Source organism: Stegostoma tigrinum, chromosome 29 (assembly GCF_030684315.1).
Source record: "Stegostoma tigrinum isolate sSteTig4 chromosome 29, sSteTig4.hap1, whole genome shotgun sequence".
NCBI lineage: Eukaryota > Metazoa > Chordata > Chondrichthyes > Orectolobiformes > Stegostomatidae > Stegostoma > Stegostoma tigrinum.
In genome coordinates this window covers 38,557,909-38,578,394 of record NC_081382.1, presented here as the reverse complement: position 1 = coordinate 38,578,394, position 20,486 = coordinate 38,557,909, and the positions used below count along the sequence as shown (strand labels likewise).

At 39.5% G+C, this 20,486-nt stretch overlaps 1 protein-coding gene across 3 annotated transcripts in view; it reads left to right on the top strand.

The window, feature by feature from the left end:
* The window catches only part of qsox2 (quiescin Q6 sulfhydryl oxidase 2), a 78,259-nt gene extending 61,430 nt beyond the window's left edge, over window positions 1–16,829 (top strand). For all 3 annotated transcript variants that reach the window (XM_048558746.2, XM_048558745.2, XM_048558747.2), the window contains 2 exons: window positions 3,563–3,748; window positions 13,705–16,829. In XM_048558746.2, coding sequence (XP_048414703.1) covers window positions 3,563–3,748; window positions 13,705–14,276 — 758 coding nt within the window. In that variant the 3' untranslated portion in view covers window positions 14,277–16,829. The remainder of the gene's footprint in view (window positions 1–3,562; window positions 3,749–13,704) is intronic.
* The last annotated feature ends 3,657 nt before the right edge of the window (window positions 16,830–20,486 follow it).

The window sequence follows — 20,486 nt, the reverse complement described above, 5'->3', positions numbered from 1 at the left end:
AGGTGTTGCAAATTGCCTTCCGTATCCTTGCTTTTAAAAAAAGCTCTTTTTTTTATATTTCCACTGTTAGAAATAATCTGAATTCTACCCCTCAAATTTACCATTTGGATAGGCTGTGCATGAAGTATATTTTGCTGAAAGTTCTGGGAACTTGCTTGAAATCAATGCCCAAGTTCTTGAGAGTCTCTGACTAATATTGCACAGTGACCTTTTTCATAAAGAATACAAGTTGAACATTTTTCAGGCAATCTTGGACTCTCTCTACCATTTCAGTAGTTTCCTGGTTGAGGCCTAGAAGAATGGAGTTGGCATGCAGCAAAGCCTAGGAAATGTTACAATAAAAAGACTATTGAATGCCCTACCAGGAAGTATAGAGGAGGAAAGTGATTGGGAAGAAATGAGGATTGTCAGGTTGAAGAGGTTTTCCGTACATTGTGAGGGAGTGGATGGTTTGTTTGTCCAGGATGAAACATCCTGTCTGGTGCTTGAACCACACTCTTCAATATTCACTCCCTTTCCCACTGATGCACAATAGCAGCAGACTGTGCACTACAGTAACTCAGCAAGGTTACTTAGATCTCCCTTTTTGAAGTATCTAACTTCTACCATCGAGAAGGGCAAGGGCAGTAGATTCATGGGGACACCACCACCTCTAAGTTTCCCTTGAAATCACATGCCATCCTGACTTGAAACGAGATTGCTGTTTCCTCACTGCTTGGTCAAAATCCTGGAGCTGTTTTCCTAGTAGCCCAGTGCCTTGAGAGCCTTTGAGTGACACGATTGATACTTGGTGCAGACAAAGAGCAGAGCTATGGCTTTAGGATCACTGAGGGAGCAGCCTCCATGATTGGAATACTTCCAAATGGCAGGGCTATCAGACAACTGAGGGTGAGTGACAGGAAGGCATTTAGGAGGGTTTTTGAGTACAGAGCACAAAATCATAAATGGGAGCCAGTGTAGGCTATCAAAGCTGCTCCACCATTCCAATAAAATCATAGCTGATTTTATTGTGGCCTTAACACACTTTCCTACTCCTCCCTTATCATTCAAAGATCTGTCAAAGTCTGTTCAAAATATGTTCAATCAACCAGTTTCCACTCCTACCAAAGAATTTCAGGACATTGTTCCTCATCTGTCTTAAATGGGAGACCCTTGTATCCTGCGCTATCTTATTCTCGGCTTCCCCGCAAGGACATTGTGGACTGCATGTTTAATTTGGTGCCTGTGTATGAAGTGAGAAAAATACATTGGTGAAGCAAGGGGTAGATGGTGGAATATAAAAGCGCAATGCAAGGACTTGAAGCTGGCGGCAGCCCAGAAGGCACTGAGGCCCAAGTATATCTGAGGTCTAGACGAAGTTTATTTGGTTGAAATACCAATCCATACAGCTTCAAAGATGGAGCTGTCATTTCATGAGATTCATATAGATATACAGGAAAGGATATTTGGTTGTTTCAAGCTGTTCTTGAATTTCCTAAAATGTATATCATAGCCCCTGCGCACCATCATAGATCACAAGTTTAATTTGACTAGTCACAGCAATGCTTACAAACTTGGGTGTCCTCTAATTAGCGTGTTGTTAATCAGATGTTCATGCATTGGTAGCAGACGGAGAAGGTCTCCTAGACATCTGGAATGAGTGCCTTGCCTTAAGAGGAAGGCCAGACAGGCTAGGTCTTTATCCTCAAGTTTAGAAGAGTTAAGAGTGACTTGATTGAAACAAGAGTCCTGAGGGACCTTGACCAGAGGACGTGGAAAGAATGTTTACTCTTGTGGGAGAGTCTAAAACTGCAGGTTTTGCTTTAAAAATATGGCATTGCCCATTTGAGACAGATGAGGAAATTTTTTTTTGAGGGTTGAGTCTCTTTTGGAATTCCCTTCCTCAAAAGGCAATGAGTGCAGAATCTTTAAATAGTTTAAGGCAGAGGTACACATTCTCACTTACCAAGGGATGAAAGATTATTGGAAGTAGACAGGGATGTAGAGTTCATTAAATTCAGATCAACCATGATCTTATTGAGTGGCTCAGTGGGCTCAAAGGGCTGAGTTGCCTGCTCTTGTTCCCCTCGCATGTTTGTAATGGTGTTCACCTTAACTAAGGGGTCATGATGTAGATACTTTTGATCAAACTGGTCAGGCAAATGACTGGAGCAGCTGTGACTTGAGCCCTGACTTCCCTGTCCAGGGGCAGGCACCATACCATTGTACGACAAGAGTCCTCATGGTGAGGATCTCTGTTGTTTTGCATTTCAAGTTCACAGAAGTAAGTGTTGGGCGGTGCACTTATTACCAAGCTACTTTTGGGAATTAACTGTGACGGTTCTCAGACCAGAACAATGGCGCAATCCAAGAATGGTTTAAAAACAAGTTTGGACTGCATGGTTTATGAAGTCTGCCAATGTAATTTGTCATTGATTTATTTAGAAAAAGTTGCTAGAGATTACCCACCCCTCCAGCCATCCCTAATGTAATTGACTTGCTGGTCAAATGATGTGTTAAAACTCAGGCCTCATGAAGAATGACTAGTGTGATGTACCAGTTCCTTAAAGAAATGATTAAATTGGATAAGAGTACATGACGCTTCACACTTGGTTTGGTTTTACACAGTTGGTGCTTTTGCCTGAAACTGTGAAGTGTCATGTATTGCTCATTAGTAGTGACCTGATTATGCTAAACTTTTCCAAGTTTGGTACAAGACTGAGACCAGTTGTGTGAGGATCAATTCAAAAGTGATTTCATTTTGTTGCTCGGAACTGCAATATATATTTTACAATTAGTAGGTAACTTGAAATGAATTCGTCTTTAAGGTCTTCTGTTTCTGTTTGTTTGTATTTCTGCCAAATATTACAAATAATTGCAAACAAAAATGTGGTGACGACTTTTTTTGACAATGTTTTTCAGTTTCTTGGGCTCACATCTTGGAGAGTGGCTGATAGAAACAGTGTGTTCATTGCTTACTTGCAGCAAGCAGAGTTTGCAGCTGGTTGTTCTTGCAAAACCCAAAACTAAAAGCCTACTGTTGATTGTGACTGCACTGGCTGAACAGTCTTATGTGTACAGATAACCACACCATCAACCAGTTTATGATGTTCAAACTCTAATCTTGTGTAACTCATTTTACATTTGCTAGAAAGTGACAGATATTCAAATGCAATCTGTGTAAAGGAAATATGTTCAAGTCCTGCACCCCCCTTCTTGATTCGCACAAAGCTTGAGGAGCCAATAATGCCCCAGTACATTGTCCCGGGTTGCCCCAGGCAATGTTTCTTAATTGTCGCTAATTGCACTGCTCATTAATGTTTTCACATGAATGTTGTTTTTAAATTTGGGGTGAAAAATCTTTTTGCTTGCTAGCTTTTTAAAGAAAGAAAAGCCATTTAACCTAACTCTTGACTATGAGGCATCCAATATTTATCCTGCGCTGAGTAACTTGTTGAACCCAATGTGCTTTGGAAGGAAAAGTTAAATTTGAGAAGATAGAGACTATTGAAATAGCCATTCATCAGTTAGGTATATTGGCCTTTTTTATTGCTGTTTACAATTGTCATCTTTTTCTGTCTAGGATTCGACAGCCCTCAAGTAGTTCTACAGGTTATCAGGAAATACATTCATTATTTCTTTGGATGCAGGGAGTGTGCACAGCACTTTGAGGCAATGGCAAAAGAATCTATGGATAAAGTGACCACACTGGATGATGCCATTCTCTGGCTATGGAGAAAGCACAATGAAGTGAACAACAGACTAGCAGGTAAGAGCTGAGTTGTTTGATACTTCCAAGTAGTGGCACCCCAGGTTGTGTTGCAATAATGTTAAATGCAGCCAGTGACTTTGTTTGTTTATGGAAATAAATTGAGGGTGTGGGTTCTAAGATTTCAAAATTGAACTAACAAATTGCATATTTTTAAAAACCAACACTAATGTAACACATCTTGCCATCTCCCAAGAATATCTCAAGTGTTTACAGCTGTAACTAACTGGTACACAGCAAGGTCCCACATGCAGCAGTGTGAGAATGACCAGGTAATTTACTTTTTATTGGTGGTGTTTGAACGACTTATGTTGGTCAAGTGACCACATAGGATACTTTTGTTCTAATAAAGTGATGCCTTGGGATATTTTAAGCTCATCTGCGAGGGCAGGCAGTACTTTGGTTTAACATCTTGTTCACAATGCATTACTTGCTTCAGTACACTGGAATGTATATCTAGATTTTGTGCTCGGTTGTCGGAATCTTACGACTTGGGGACAAAGAGATGACAAATCAGCAGTAGCTGATGTTCCAAAGAAACATTGGACCGTTCAGAACGAACCACTAAAGGCTTGCATTTCTGTCAAAATAGTTCTATTGCTTATCTTGTGCCTGCAAGTAACAGTGTCAGCAGCACTGCATACAGAATAAATGACACCAAAGCTCGTCTGTGTTAGACAGATACCTCGGATGTGAGACCGACAGGAGGTGGTAATATCTGACATCTGTAGTGTAATGTCCCATGACACCAAATGAATGATCCCCTCAAATCCCATCAAGACGTGCAGTGTTATGATTTAAATATAGCTTGCCATTCATTCATCTGATGGCTTAACCCTAATGAAGTTCTTCATTGAGCATTAATGGCATAACATCATAATCAGAAGAAGTGTAGACATTTGAGGGTAAGACCCATCACCAGCACCTGAGAACCATTAGAGATTGGTAATAAATACTGAAAAATCCCATATTCCATCAAGTCCCTCAACTGATTTTGCTAGGATGAAGAGGTGTGATTGGTCAACAGGACAGAACGTTTGTGCCTGTTCACAGAATATGCTGAGTTATGCTTACAGTTGTGGTACACAGCCAGTAATAGTGTCATTACTGAATAACTCCACTGAATCCAGGTACTGGTTTTGAATAGTACCCATAGTGCAATAGCAGCTACTAATCCAGTTAATGTATCTTTAAGTGCTACTTTTTTTCTTGAATTCCACATCGTTTTTCGTAACCATTGGACATCTCAAAGTATCTTACAGCCAGCTAAGCACTTCTGAAGCGCAACACAGTGTATTTATAGAGTTGTAGAGCTGTACAGCATGGCAATAGACCCTTCAGTCCAACGCATCCATGCTGACCAGATGTCCTACATTAATCAACTCACATTTGCTAGCATTTTGGCCAGTATCCCTCCTGAACCTTTCCTGATCATTTACCCATCCAGACGCCTTTTAAATGTTGTAATTGTACTAGATTCCTCGTCTTCCTCTGGCAGTTCATTCCATACATGAACCACCTTATGTGCGGAAAAAATTGCCCTTTAGATTCCCTTTGAAATATTTCCCCTCTCACCTTAAATCTATGCCCTATAGTTGTGGACTCCCCACCCTGTGGAATCCATGCCCGTAATGATTTTATAAACTTCTACAAGATCACCCCTTAGCCTCTGACGTTCCACAACCTATTCAACCTCTGCCGTGACTTAAACCCTCCACTCTGGCAACATCCTTGTCAATCTTGTCTTCACCCTTTCAAGTTTCTCCACATCCTTCCTATAACAGGGAGACCAGAACTGAACGCAGTATACCAAAAGTGACCTAACAAATGTCCTGTACAGCCTCAACATGACCTCCCAACTCCTATACTCAATAAAGGCAAGCATACCAAATGCTTTCATCACCTATCCTGTCTACCTGTGACTCCACTTTCAAGGAACTATAAACCTCCACTCCAAGGTCTCTTTGTTCAGCAACATTCCCTAGGATCCTGCTATTAAATTTATAAGTCCTGCCCTGAATTGGCTTTCCAAAATGCACCACCTAACACTTATCTAAATTAAACTCCATCTGTCACTCCTCAGCCCATTGGCCCATCTGATTAAGATCCCGTTGTACCCTGAGATAACCACCTTTGCTGTTCAGTACGCCGCCAATTTTGGTGTCGTCTGAAACCTGCTAACCATATCTCATATGTTTACATCCAAATCGTTTATATAAACAAAGAAACCAATGTATGCACAGCAAACTCCCGCAATATGAAAATGACAGCATCAATTCTGATAGATGTAATTATTGGCCAAGAAACTAGGGATGACCCCTATTATGAAATAATAGGGCCAAGGAATCTTTTTCATCCTTCTGGACTAGCACATAGATCCTTAGTTGGACTAGGTACTCAATCCCTTAATACTGCATGAGTATTTGTCTTGATGTTTTTGTCCCCAATCCCTGGAATGGGACTTGCTCGCAGCACGTTTTGACTGAGGTAGGAGTGCTACCAACCGCATATTTCTCACTGGCTTTAAAATAAAAATCTCCAACTTAATTTATTAATAAACTGCTAGTGACAAAACTGCAAATCGTCATCAGCCTTGAGAATAAAATTTATTTCATCCCCTAACTAGTCAAGAAAGTAACTGCAGAATGGTGTGCACCAGAATATACAAAAGCACACATCTTGCCACAGGTTTTTCCTCCTCCTGGATCATCCATGATGTTTGTGTTTGAAGGAACATTTTTATGCTTATTACCTGAGCTGTGGGATTCAGTGATCAGGTCTGAAGTCCAAAAATCTACAGAAGCCTGATGTCATCATAATTGTTAGAAGATAAATTACTTGCATTTTTTATTTATGTATTTTGAATGGGATTAAATACAACAATTTAAAAATCAAACTTCAGGAAAGAATTGCGTGGCTGAGATTCAGCCACTGGGAGGTGCACTGAATCTGGCTCCCAGATTCTGTCTTGCCTTCTCCTCCTCATTGCTATTGTCATTGTTTGAATTCCACTTGTGCAAAGTTGCACCGGTTACAATCTATCCTTCCTTGTTCCTCCATTTTTTGCTTCCTCCTGGGTCAGTGTGTTTACCTCGATTGGGGGCTCCCAACACTAACTTCCGCTTTCTGTTTGAATTGTGGCAAGTGAAGCATAATGTTCTGATCCTGATGTTTTGCTGCATCATTGTAGATTCACCAAAAAAGTAATCTTACTCCTCCGACTCTGTATTCATTCCAAAGACTTGGCCATCTGGCTGCGAAGTTGTGTTTCTACTATTTCATGGCAGTTAACATCTCTTAAATGATGGCATAATCTATACCTTAAATGATGGAAACAAACAAAAGCAGGACATTTTGATTTCTATTTTAGTAGAAACCCTAAATGCAACAGTTAATTGTCTAGTATTGTGCATGGTTTATACCTCCAACTTTGCATCAACACAATTTGTGTGAAGTTGTCTAAAGTGCATGAAATGTGGCTGTGTCTCGTTCACATTGCAGTAGGCCAATATAGGGCCTTACTTTTAAATACACTGACTGCCAGTAGTTGCAAGCATTTTGCAAACCTGAGTTTTTTGATGGATGTCAGGAGGAAACCATCAGACCACTGAAAATTCAAAACAAATCTGGCATTTTTATTTTCTACTTAATGGCAATCTCTCATTTTTTAAGAATGAAACTAAAAGAAAAATAGATAAGAAAACCAATAATCACTTACAAAACCAACTCCTTAAAGTCACGCTCCAATTATTGCTTTTATTGTTTTAGTAGCAATATGTCCATTACCAACACACTCTCGAAGTGACATAACTTATCAATAATACGATCCAACGAAGGACCCTGTGAAAAACGCCTTAATGAAATTCACCAAATTAACAGAAAATAATTATTACAGTCCCTTGCTTAAATCATCAACCATAAACTCTCTAAATCACCAGAAAATTATGCTTCAGTTAATATATGTTAAAAGACCATGTCTCACATCAGTTTTGCTTTCCTTATTTAAGAGAGGATGTGAATGTAAAGTGATTTAGAGATTACCAGACTGGTAACTGGAAGGTGCAAGTTGCACTTTGTGAAGATTGGACATGCTGGGCTTGGTTTAATAGAGTTGGAAGGGTGAAGGATGATTGATTTCAAAAACATAATACCCTGAATGATTTTGAAAAGATGGACATGAAAAGACTTTCTTTATTGGCTAGATCCAGAACTGGGGATGCTGATTTAACATTAGGGGAAGCCCTTGTAGAACAGATTGTGACAAAAAAAATCCCAAGTTTCATTTGACTTTCGGATTCTTTGCCTCTAAAGATGATGGACTCGGGGTCAACTAATATTCAGGCAATGTTGGATAGATTCTTGGCAGGCAATAGAATCAGAGGTTATTACATCTAGATGGGAATGTGGAATTCAGAACTCAAACTGATCAGCTGTCTCCTTATTGAATGGCAGAGCTGGCTCAAAGGCCTGAATGGCCCACTTCTTATCCGAATTTGTAGATTTGCAACGTATCCAATCATTATAGATGTGGCGGTACCTCATCTCCAAGTTTTGCCTGAACAGATTCCTATCCTTTCCAACCTTTTTAAAGAGATGGTGAGCCTAAAGGTAGCCTCTTTCTTTTTTCTGTATTATTGAGATTTCATTTCAGTTGGTGTTAACGCTGTCCAGACATTTAATGTGAGGTCACAGTATTTATTTATTCCAAATAGAAATATTTTCTTTTGACACAAGTAGCATTTTTGGATTTTTGAATAGTTGCGAACATTTTCATTGAATTGTGATTTACTTAACCTGGTTGTGTGCACACACTGTGATGTTGTAAACATGTAATATGTAAATTGTAGGTTTTGTTCAGTATCTCTATTGTTAAGTAAGGTCATTGTCTGAGTTGTATTCAATTACCACTTGAATGCAAGTGGACTGTTAAGTGCTGTTTCGCTAATGTTGAAACGGAAAAGAGAGGGCACCTTCTGAAAGGCGATTTTTGAATTATGGCAGCCAATACAGATGGGTTGCCTTCATTTTGTGAAGGGCCACCCTTAGAGGGCAGCGTGGCCTGTCTGTTCAGGCATTGTTGCTGCAGTTTATTCCAGATAAATTTTTCCTTATCTATACCATATACTGAATACCCAAGCCTGTGTAATGATCCATAAAATAGGACCCATTTACTAACACAAGACCAAATGGCGAGAACAATGATTGATACTGACAAATGTACAATAACACCACAGCAGGGGTGTGTGTAAATTAATTGTGCTCTGCAGCTGCAGCTGCACTGATCGACTTCTAGTAACTACCTCTGTGCTTCTGCCCATGCAACTGAAGAGCAGCCTGTTTTGTATGGGATGGGAGAAATGTAGTCTTAAGTCCTACTGGACAGCTCTGTAACATTTATTTTGAAGTTTTGCTGTTATATGCAGCGTAGGCTTGTGTGTCTCCAAATACAGTTTTCAAAACATAAGTATCAAATGAGGGATGACTCTGGCCTCTGAGAAACTGTCCGTGCACGCGCGCACACGTGCACACTCTGACACACGTGCACCCCATTTCCGTTCCTTTGCTGGAGACTTAGGACACAAGCTGTCATCTGTCGACCAATAACCAGTGAAAGAGAGAACCCTTCTTCACAGCCCACAGAGTGGAAGCCAGTTGGTTTTGTTTTAGTTGTGTTGCACTGAATTGTTAACCAGGCTCAAGGCCTATACAGAACAGGCTTCAAAGAAACAGCTGGTAGAGGAGGCAGTTAAAACTGAACAATGTGTCTGTCAGACCATACCTTTTTAGGCACATTGTACACATAAAACTTTCAGCAGTTCTTGGCCTTTCTCATTTTAAAAACCTGGAGACTGGGCTTTTATTTTCTTTAATTATTTTGTATTAGTTTATGTTTGAAAAGGTGGGTGTATAACTTGCACATCACAATTCTGCACAGAAGTATACGTTCACAAATATATAACTTTCCTCTTCTGCCATCTATCTCTAGTCATTCATTGCAATTTTGGTATAAAAGGTGCAGTGTGTTCTGGATAGTCACTTTAGCAAATCGCACTTATTGCACAAGGGGTCATGCAAGTAGAAGGAAATGGACTTCATTTCCTATAGATATATTTTTAAGATTCACACTCAGTCAGGGATCATATGATCTGCAATGACTTGTAGTGTGCCATTGGGTATGAAGTAGGCTATATAGGTTATTATTGTTTAGAACAAGTATAACTTGCATTCTAATCACATGCTTAGCTTTATTTAATTCTGGGCATAGCTGTTAGATGGAAGACTTGTGTCTCGCATGTGGCCCCTGTGCTTGGTATGGTTCTCTAATTTTGTTGGAATGTTTTCAATAGCCAATTTAGACAAAATACTCTCTACGCAAACTGGAAGAAAGCCTTTCAAAACCAATATTCCTAACATTTGTAACTTTAAAATGGACTGTTTAGAACTATTCACATGCAGGAGCAAGAGTTGACAATTCAGTCTCTCACGCCTGCTCTGCAATGATTTGGAATTTCTTGTTGCTGTATAAAGTGAGACTCTTGTTTAGGACTAGCTTTGTGCATCAAGCCTCTATTGTTTCTTTCAATACTGAAGTAACCCACTTGAGATTACTAGTGTATGAATAGCTCGTACTGTCAAGACATTTGGATGGGAGTGGAATAAAGCACTTCAGCTCCAACCCAATCTCTACTGTTGTTACTGACTTAATTTCTGCTATCCTGAGCAGTCTTTCAGTAATAGACATCTGCAGTACAGAAAAAAGGCCCTTGAATCTGCACCAAACACAACTGTCTACTTATTAAAATCCCATTTTCCAATACTTGCCCCATAACCCTGTATGCTTTGGTATTGTAAGTGTATAACTGAATACTTTAAAAGTTTAGGGTTTCAGCCTCTACTACTACTCTCTAATCAGTGAGTTCCAGATTCCCACCTGGTGTCCCAGTTCTGAAGAAGGGCCAATGGACCGGAAATGTTAACTGATTTCTCTCCAAAGATGCTGTCAGACTTGCTGAGTTTTTCCCAGCAGTTATTTTTATTTCCCACAATTTCACTTCTGATTTCTACCTGACTGGTTGGTTAGCTGTGACCTCCTCTGTCCTTTTCTCACTGCAACCACTTTATATTTTCCATCACAGCACATCTTCCGCGCCATTTCCCTCTTCCTTACCTCACCACATAAAAACTATAGTAACTTAGCATCACTGAGAGAATGCGGTGTGTTTGTCCTCAATAGGCTGGAGGTGTTCTCCTTGGAATAGGGAAGAACCAAGGCAAATTTGATATTGGTATTCAGAATTATACAGTGATATTATAGAACAAGTATTGAGAAACAGTCTCCTCTGGCAAAAAGGGCAGTAACCTAACAAGATTTAAAATAATTAAATTGGCAATCAGAGGGTAAGATGAGAAGGTTTCTTTCCACAACAAGACCTTTGAGTGTTGGAGTTGGGAAGTTGTGTTGAGGTTGTACGGGATGTTGGTGAGGTCTTTCCTGGAGTTCTGTGTGCAGTTCTGGTCCCTTTGACATAGGAACGATATTATTAAACTGGGGAGAGTTCAGAAAAGATTTACCAGCATGGTGCTGGGGATGGAGGGTTTGAGAAATAAAAAGACGAGAGGCTGTTTTTCTTTTTGCTGGAGTATAGGAGATTGAGGGGTGAGGTTTTTAAATCATGAGGGGCATGGATAAGGTGACTGATGAGGGTCTTTTTCCTGGGGCGTGGGAGTCGAAGACTAGAAAACATATTTTTAAGGTGAGGGGAGAAAGATTTTTGTCAAGGACATTGGGGCAACTTTTTTTATACAGTGGCTAGTTTGTGGAATGAGCTGCCAGAGAAAGTAGTGGATGCATGTACAGTTACACCATTTAAAAGACATTTGGATAAGTTCATGTTATGGGCCAAATGCAGGCAGGTGGAGCTAGTGTAGTTTGGGAACATGTCTGGTGTGGACTTGCATTGGACTGAAGGGTCTGTTTCCTTACTGAGTTTATATGGACAATGCTCTGAGTTTTCTCTGTTTGTCACCACCTGACTTGATTATTCCAGTGCTCTACTGGCTGGCTTTCGCTCACTGGTTTGTGTAAATTTCAGCTCACAGAGTTTTGATGCTCCATCCATCTTGCCTTGCATGCAATTCAACTGCTGTTCTGTCTTTTTAATAATTTTATGTCCTTGAATATATTAATTGTAGAATTATCTTGTGTTTTAAATCTTGACCTAGTCTGACTCTTCACTAATTTTGTAGCCTTCTCAATTCCTACATTTCCATTCTGACTCCAGCTTTATCACACTGCCACTGGCAGCTATTTTAAGCTGCCAAGTTTCCATACTTTGGATTCCCTTGACTGCATTCTCCTCCTTTTTAAGATCCTCTCAGAAGCCCCTTCTTTGACTGTGCGCTTGATTCTCACACCCTTCCACCGTGTGCCTATTGCTGTGGCTGTGTGTTCTCTTGCTCTCACTCTCCCCTTTCCAAACACCTCCAAATGTTGTCAGTATGTTTATTGTCAATGTATTTTCAAGGTATTGAGACAGTATCGAGAAACATACTGTAGCTTTATTATTCATTAGGGGTGTTTGGAGGTCAAATTGCAGATGGACATAGAAACTTAACTGATTTAATCAGTCTGACAATGGCACCTAGAGACTGTGTTCTACGTTAATGGAATGTTAACTATATTTGTAATTTGGCAGGACATCCAGCAACAGATTTTCCTAACATTTACTGAACTTATGATTTATAGAAATGCATCTCAACAAGATGAAGGGCAGTGAAAATTCTGATTTTCGTTTTTCTGGGCAAGAATAACAAATACCAATCGCTATGAATACAGCAGCTGACGTCCAGGTGTTCAATTATCTGTTGCTTAAGTGACGTTTTCTTCTCAAGGCTGAATTTGAGTGTGGGATTAGTTAAATCTTGTTATTCAGTTGGGTAATATTAAGCCCATTCTGACAAATTTGTCCTTCATTAAGCACAAGGGCTGAATAGAAAATAGGAATGGAAAAAGAAATCCATCTGTTTAACTCTTTTTGTAAAATTTAATATGAGTGCTAGCCACATAGATGTTGGATCTGATTACAGGTGAAAAGAGTTCGGGGCGGCGGGGCGGGGGGGGGGTGGAATTATTCTTAGCAAATAAGTGCCTACAAGGCCTCATGCATTTAAAACTGTTCCCTCATATGCTGCAGAGGTAGGAGCTAATGGATGAGTTGTAATTTTCAACTAAACAAGGTTTTTGTTAAGTGTTCAAATTTGTAGTTGTCCTGATGGATTGACTGGTTTGCATTCGCTGGATTTTAGAAGAATGAGAGGGAATCTCATTGAAATATATACAATTCTGCCAGGGCTGGATAGACTGCATGCAAAGATGTTTCTGCTCTTGGCTTGGGGGTGGAGGAGACATTGGTGTTCGAGAATAACAGGTCACGTTTCATTTTGGGCTGAGATGGGCGATTTTGTCACTTGAATGGCGAATCTGTGGAATTCTGTACCACAGATGCCTGTGAAGGCCAGTTCACTCTATTTCAACCATAGTTTTATAGAGGTTAAAAGGCGAAGAGAGGTATTGGGAGAGCAATAACGTGACATTAAGTAGAAAGTTAACCATATCATGGTAAATGACAAATATAGCTTAATGGGCTGAATGGTCTACTTCACTCCTTTTTCCATTTTTTTTAATGCATCCAATGAAACCTTTTTACAATGTGGTGAACTCTTTGCTCAGTGTCTTTAATATTATGTTCTGTGATTGGATAGCTATTCCGTGGACTATGCAAGAAAGGTTAAAACTTTGATCCATTAACTGACAATAGCTGTAGAAGACTGCAAACCCAAGAAAAATTTGAGGTTCATCTCTGAATGCTTGCATCCATTTTCAAATGATGTTTGCAATTGGTATTAGGATATAGTATTTCTACTGGTTTTGATTTTGTTTTCTTTTGATTTATTAGGTGCTCCAAGTGAGGATCCGATGTTCCCTAAGGTTGCATGGCCAACTCCCAACCACTGTCCCACGTGTCATGAAGAGATTAAGGGCCTTCATACGTGGAATGAGAAAGAAGTTCTAATATTTTTAAAGTCTTATTACAGTGTGGACAACATTTCCTTGAAATATAGTGAATATGAATTGCAAGTCAATAAGACAAAGAAAGCAGCTCTAGAAAATAATCAAAGTGAGGTTAGAAAACAAGTACTGTATCAACTGAGTAATGGCCATAAGGAACAAAATGCCAATCCTCAGAACCCAGCCCAAAACCCGAGACTTGGCACCTTGATAAAACAAGAGAAGGGCGATTTGGCTGATAGTGGCCAGAAAAGAATTTCATTTCACCAGGAAACAGCCAGTCTGAAGAAAGAAAGTAAACAATCAGTTTCATTTTTTGGAATTGGGTTTTCCAATGTAGACATGAGTTTGTGTGTTATGTTATATGCAGCATCATGCTTTTTCATAATGGTCATGTACTTTTACTTTCAAATGAGGTCCAAAAAGTGGAAAATCAGACATGTCTGTCCTGTTGTTTAAAACAATTTCCAGCGGTGTTGTGGAAGGAAAATGGTTCTCTGTTCCAGCAAACATAGTCCTTGGTGAGTCTTCGTCTTCCCCAAAGCACATCTCAACTTGATCATGGATATGACTTGCAGCAACTCCTACATTAAGCAATTGTTTCAATGCTAGATTGCCTTTTTAAGAGCATCTACAGTCCTGCTCCAACAGGTTAGTTTTAGACCCTTTTGTCTTATACACTCCTGACTGATTCTTGTGTTGTGATTTCACAGGTGCTGGGCACCCCTGATGTCTCACCAAAACTTGTTTTTTGCACTTTAGCCTGTCATGTCAGGACATTCTCAAATCTGGGGACAGCTGAGTGGATGGTCTCAAACCCAGCCCAATTCCTTCTGACCAAAATTGGTTGTACAATTCTGAATGTTTCCGCCCAAGACTCTTCTCCCATTTCCCCACTTCATTGAGGTCAACCTCGTCAAAAAATGTGAATGAAACTGGACCTTTTGTACCATGTTTAGCTTGCTGCAGAGAGTCAAGGGTGCGAGGTAGACATTTAGCCCACATCCAGTATATTTGTTTCCACCACCCTGCCTGACCAGTTCCAAGTGTTCATCACTCATGTTGAAGACCTTCCTAATCATTGATTTGGATTATTTTTCCAGTACTTTGTGTCCTGATCCTACACTTCCTATCTGTACTTTAAAGTAGTATTCGGGTATGTCCTACATAGAGGCCATGATTGCTGATGTATTTCCCCACCCAACCTTTATCTTCACAAAATCTTAATTTCTTTTATTCTTCAGATGTTGAAATGTTTCTACTCAGCCCAGCTGTCATGAGTAGGTTTGTGTCTAATGTACTAAACATGCACCATGACTGTGTTTCAGCTTCTCCACTTTGCCCAACCTGGCTGCTTTACACCAAGGATCAATCACCTGATTCTCTGTAAAACATTTCATTTCCATGATTGAATGTAATAACTCACCTCTGCTCTGACCAGTTTGTTTTTCAATCCCTGCACAGCCATTACTGGATGTGTACGCTGTCACTCACTTTAGCAACTTCACCTCATTGTCCCACCATTAGCAGTAATGATTTTGGCTATTGCTGTCAAGTTCCTTTCTATGACCCTGAATCAAGCATGTTCATTGCTAACTCTTATGCACTTTTTTTATGTCTGTCTCTGGTATTTTGCATGGACCATACTGTAACTCACTAATTTTAAAAGAGCCTGAGATTGTGAAATATTTTCCCTCCATTTTTGGAAAGTGTATTTTTCACAAACTCAAAATTTTAACTAAGACAACCTGCTAGAAATAAAAGCCGCCAATTCTTTTTACTCTTTTGAAGTACCTACTCTTTTGAAATACCTATGCTAACCTCAACCTCATGCTCATCTGCCTGTAGGGTGAGGTGAGGATTTTGATGCATTGCTGTGGCTGTAATTTCGTTGTTTTTCCATGTATATTGTAAAACAAAGGTGCTGATCACAGCAGTTATTTGTTTGCTTCTCTTTTGCCTGCAAAGAATCAAGGTAATTGTCACGTCAACATTTGCTTCGTGTTCCGGCTGTTACTTGAGTGTACGGAAGTATTTCTGGTGGCATCGAATTACATGCCTTTCATACTCAACTAGCTGATATATTTTCGCTGACTTAAAAGTAGTTCATTTTGACAATTTGTCCTTTTGACTGCTTAATGTTAAAATCATACGGATCACTCAGTTCTAGCAATTTTGTTTTCTAATGAAGTCTTTTACTTGGTCCAAAATACAGCTGCCCTATCTTGAGAATTTTTAACAGGAAAGGTGTGCCTAATGATACACTAGTACAGTAGTGTATTAGGCAGATTGCTGTTGGAGTTGAGACATTATAGCCATGAATTTTGTCTATGGTAGTTTAGGGAAAATGGGAGGTTTGGCATTGAAATTTATTTGTCACAGTCTGACATTCGACCACCTGAAATATATTCACATACTTCAGAAAAGAACCTTGTTTTTGTAGTTTTTCAACATTTTAGTTTTTGAAAAAAAATGGCAAATTGCAATGTCTGTGCCATGGGTTGAGATCAGATGTCGGCAGATTTACAGACTGCTTCAGCCAGAGCATGCTGTTGTTTGAATGTTAAAGGGACATTTTAATTAGCAGTCCAAGTTTTAACAAGTAATCACACCTTGCATTTTCTCCTCCTTCCTGCATCCCATTTAAAACTCAGCTTTGCTTTTAATTTATTTTGATTAATCAATTGAAGTTTCAACAGAATTACCTCCAGTATTATCCAGTGAAGTACAACCCCAAACCAGTCTGAAGTTTCTTCAGAGATTCTGTTGTGCCGTTGGAAGAAATTTCCATTGTGTATGTCCAGATGTATTTTTGAAAAGATGAGTGCCATTTTTTCTTTCAGAATGCTGCCTTCACTTTGGAAATGTTTACTAAAGATCATAAATTGAATTTATTTATTTTGTTTTAAGCTACTTTGTCTGTTGTACTGTTATACTCTGTTTTCAGTTACTGCTGTATATTTTCATTAGGAGAAAATGTAGGCAATCTTTTGTACTGAGAAGAAAAATGCAAGAACCTTAATCCTATTTGAAATAAATTACTCTTCAAAGAACTTGTAGACTTAATATTTAGTGTCCTCTTGCCTCAGTTTAATTTAAAAAGCAAAGAAGAATTTGCTGTTTTTCTCACTGGTTCCTAATATGGTGGTAGAACTCGGATATTTCTAGTGCATGATCGCAAATCCCACACCTTGCGCACACCTGCCCCCCCCCCCCCCCCCACCAAACCCCCATGAGCAGTTGGAGAAGCTTGTGGTTCGTTGTTATTTTTACAGCTCGAGTGAGCAGTTTGGGCCTCAAAGACCCAGTAGTAATTGCTGCATTTCTCTGTGGCCAGAGAAAACGAAGTTCTGGTCATTTGTATGCATTCACGCATGCAGAGATCTAATGACTTGAGGTATTCCCTAATATTGTGCAGTAGCCTAGAGTGTATCAGCTAGCGCAGCGAATGGATGATGCCCAAAATAGAGAAATAAAAGGGACATTCTTTGCCTGGTTACAGAATATTTGTCCAATCTAATTAACAAGGAGACAGCAAGATGGGTGTCTTTTAATGAATGTTCAACTGCAGTTAGTGTGAGGCTACTTTTAAGTGGAGTTTCTTAATTTAAGTTTAATGATTAATGGGTAACACTAAACAATCTTTTCAAGGTCTCTGGAAGCTTTACTGTTTCACAGGGCATATCTCGTAACACCAGTGTTGGTTCTGACACTCCATCTTAGATTGAATAGTGCACTTGTGTGATGCTCAAAATGAATAAAAGCATGTTGACATCTGGTTTTGCATACAAATTATCGAGGTAGAGTAGCCTCTAAGTCATCGCTAAAAGTAAAGGTGGCACATGGTGGAACAAAAATATGTCGGAATGCTGAAGACTATCTAATTGCTGTTACTACAATTGGTTATGAAAACACTAGGGCTTTTTAATTCAAAGAAGCATAGACTTAATGAGATTAATGTCTTTAGAACTATGTAAGAATTAGATCTTGTCCCAGTAAGCAGGTTATTTTTGCATCCTATGGTTAGGAAGAGCTGTGCACGATTGTAAGTTGGTCAGTCATGGACCCAGGTGATGCTGAAGTATTTTTGGTAGAGAGCTTTATTGACCTCGGGCAGTAATTACTGGCTTCTGCAATGATTGCATGGCGATTAGTAGCATGCAATAGAATGACCAAAAGATATAGAAACAGAAGTAGGCCAGTCAGCTCATCGTGTCTGCTCTGCCATTCGATGAGATCATGCCTGATCTGATAACGCTCACTCCACTTTCCTGCCTTTGCCTCATAACTCTTGGTCCCCTTAAAAACCCAGCCGTGATAGCATTCTCCAGTAAAGAATTACACAGGTTCGATACTCTCTGAAGATATTCCTCCTCACCTGTCTTAAATAGGTAACCTTTTACTGAGATTATCCTTCTGGTCCTAGACGCTCTCACAGGAGGAAACTACTTTTCTACATTACCCTACCAAACTCCCTAAGAATCTTGTGCCTTAATACAGTGTGTCCTATTTCTAAAGACCATGGAGTGCAGGCCCAACCTACTCGACCTTTCCTTTTTAAGAGTCTTTCCGTATTCAGGATTAACCTAGAGAGCACTCTGGATTGTTTTGATTGCCAGTTGTATCCCTCTTCAGGTAAGGGGCCCAAAACTGCTCATGGTATTCTAGGTGAGGTCTAACTAGTACCAAATGTAATTTTGCCAAGACTTTCCTATTTCTACTCTCTTTCCCTTGAAATAAAGGCCAACATTGCATTTGTCTTCCCTGCTGAATTTGTATGCTAGCTTTTTGTGATTTAGGCATGGAAATTCCCAAATCCCTCTGTGTGCTTTAGATTTTTGCAGTCTTTCTGTCTAAACAATATGCAGCTCCTCACCTATCATTTTCCTACACTATATTCCATGTAACAGGTTTTAGCCTACTCGCTGAACCTGTCTATGTTGCTCTGCAGAGTGTCATCCTCACCACTTGCCTTCTCACCTATTGTTGTGGTGTTCACAAACTTGGCTATTCACTTCCCTCATCCCAGTTATTAATATATAGTAAGTAATTATGGTGCTAACTCTGATCGTTGTGGTTTTCCATTACTTACGGGTTTCCATCCTGAAAATGCTCCACTTTTCCCAAATCTTAGTTAACCAGTCATCTGCTACTGCATTACCCCGACACCATGCTTTAATCTTAAGCTGCCTAATGTGATAACTGTCAAACATATCTTCTGAAAATCCAAATTACTTATGTTGCTTCCTCAAGCAATTCCAGTAATATTTTCAAAGTTTCTCCTTCATGAAGCCATGCTAAATCTACTTGATCACGTTGCATATTTCTAAATGCTCTGCTATTGTACACTTTAGACTCATGTTCCCAATGACAGACTTTTAGCTAACTGCCTCCTTTTTGGTCTTGTTTTTTTTTAAATATAGATGTTACATTGGCAGTTTTCCAGTCCTCTGGGACTTTTCCAGAATCCAAAGATTCTTGTAAGATTACAACCAGTGCATCTGTTATCTCTCCCTACTTCCCCTAATATCCCACAACGTATCTCATCTCTAGGTCAGGGTTGGACCTGAGACCACAGGCGGCAATCAGTTCAGATGTAGGTAGGTTGGAATGGCTATCGGCTCGGAGAAATTGAGGCATCCAATGTTGTGTCAACAGTTTTTGATGAAGGGGTCAAGTGCAGGTAAATGGCCAAGGGATGAGTCCAGCTGGAGGGAGAGCATTGAAGGCAGATGAAAGAATCTGGCACAAAAAGAGGACTCTTGTCCAAAGAAAAAGCCATATCTCCAGAACATTAACTTGTGCTGAGTAACTTGTCCAGTAACATTGCCACTATGCCACCACACTTGAAGCTCTGATATTTCCATCCTTCCTCCCCTCTGTTGTTCCTTTGCTCTCCCTTTCTTCCTTTAAGATTCTCCTCTTCCAATCTTATAGTCACCTGTAATTAATGACATCTGGTGGGACTTGGTGTAAAAATTGGTTCAACGCTCCTAAACATCTTGAGACAATTTACTGTGCTAAAGACAATATATAAATGAAACATCATTACAGGTTAAAAATACTTTGAGTGCACAGATATACGCAAAATTAAGAGGAATTCAATATTTAATAAAGTAGCTAATAGGGCTGATTCCATAGGATTTCGTTTGTGCACCATACTAAGGGTGAAAACCTGAAAGTTCTAAGAAAATCTGACTCTTGAAATGGCGTATACCCCGAACTTTTACATTCTCTCTGAAAATACAATGAATTTGGCCACATGTTAAATATGCACAGGTTTATTAAACTTTATATATTTTGGTTTTTAAAAAAAAATTCATGTTGATCTTCTACTAGTATTACCATTGAACTTTCTACATGAAGAATTCCTTCGAACATCTATTGACTCTTCTGACCTTTGCATTTTATATCTTCCATAGCTGGTAAGATGTTTTAAAGTTTGTATTTAGTACTTTGTTTTTAACTGTTTTACTGTTGTGGTTGGACTTCTAATCATAAGTCTTCATTTGGATTCAACATAACTTCAGCCTTAATTAACATTGCCTCAGTTCAATGTGGCATGAGAGACATGCCTGTAGAAGAAACAGCCTCTCCACTGGTCTGTGTGGAATCATCAGTAGTAAGGTTTCATTAGCACGAATGCTCCCTCAAAGCCACTTAAAAATC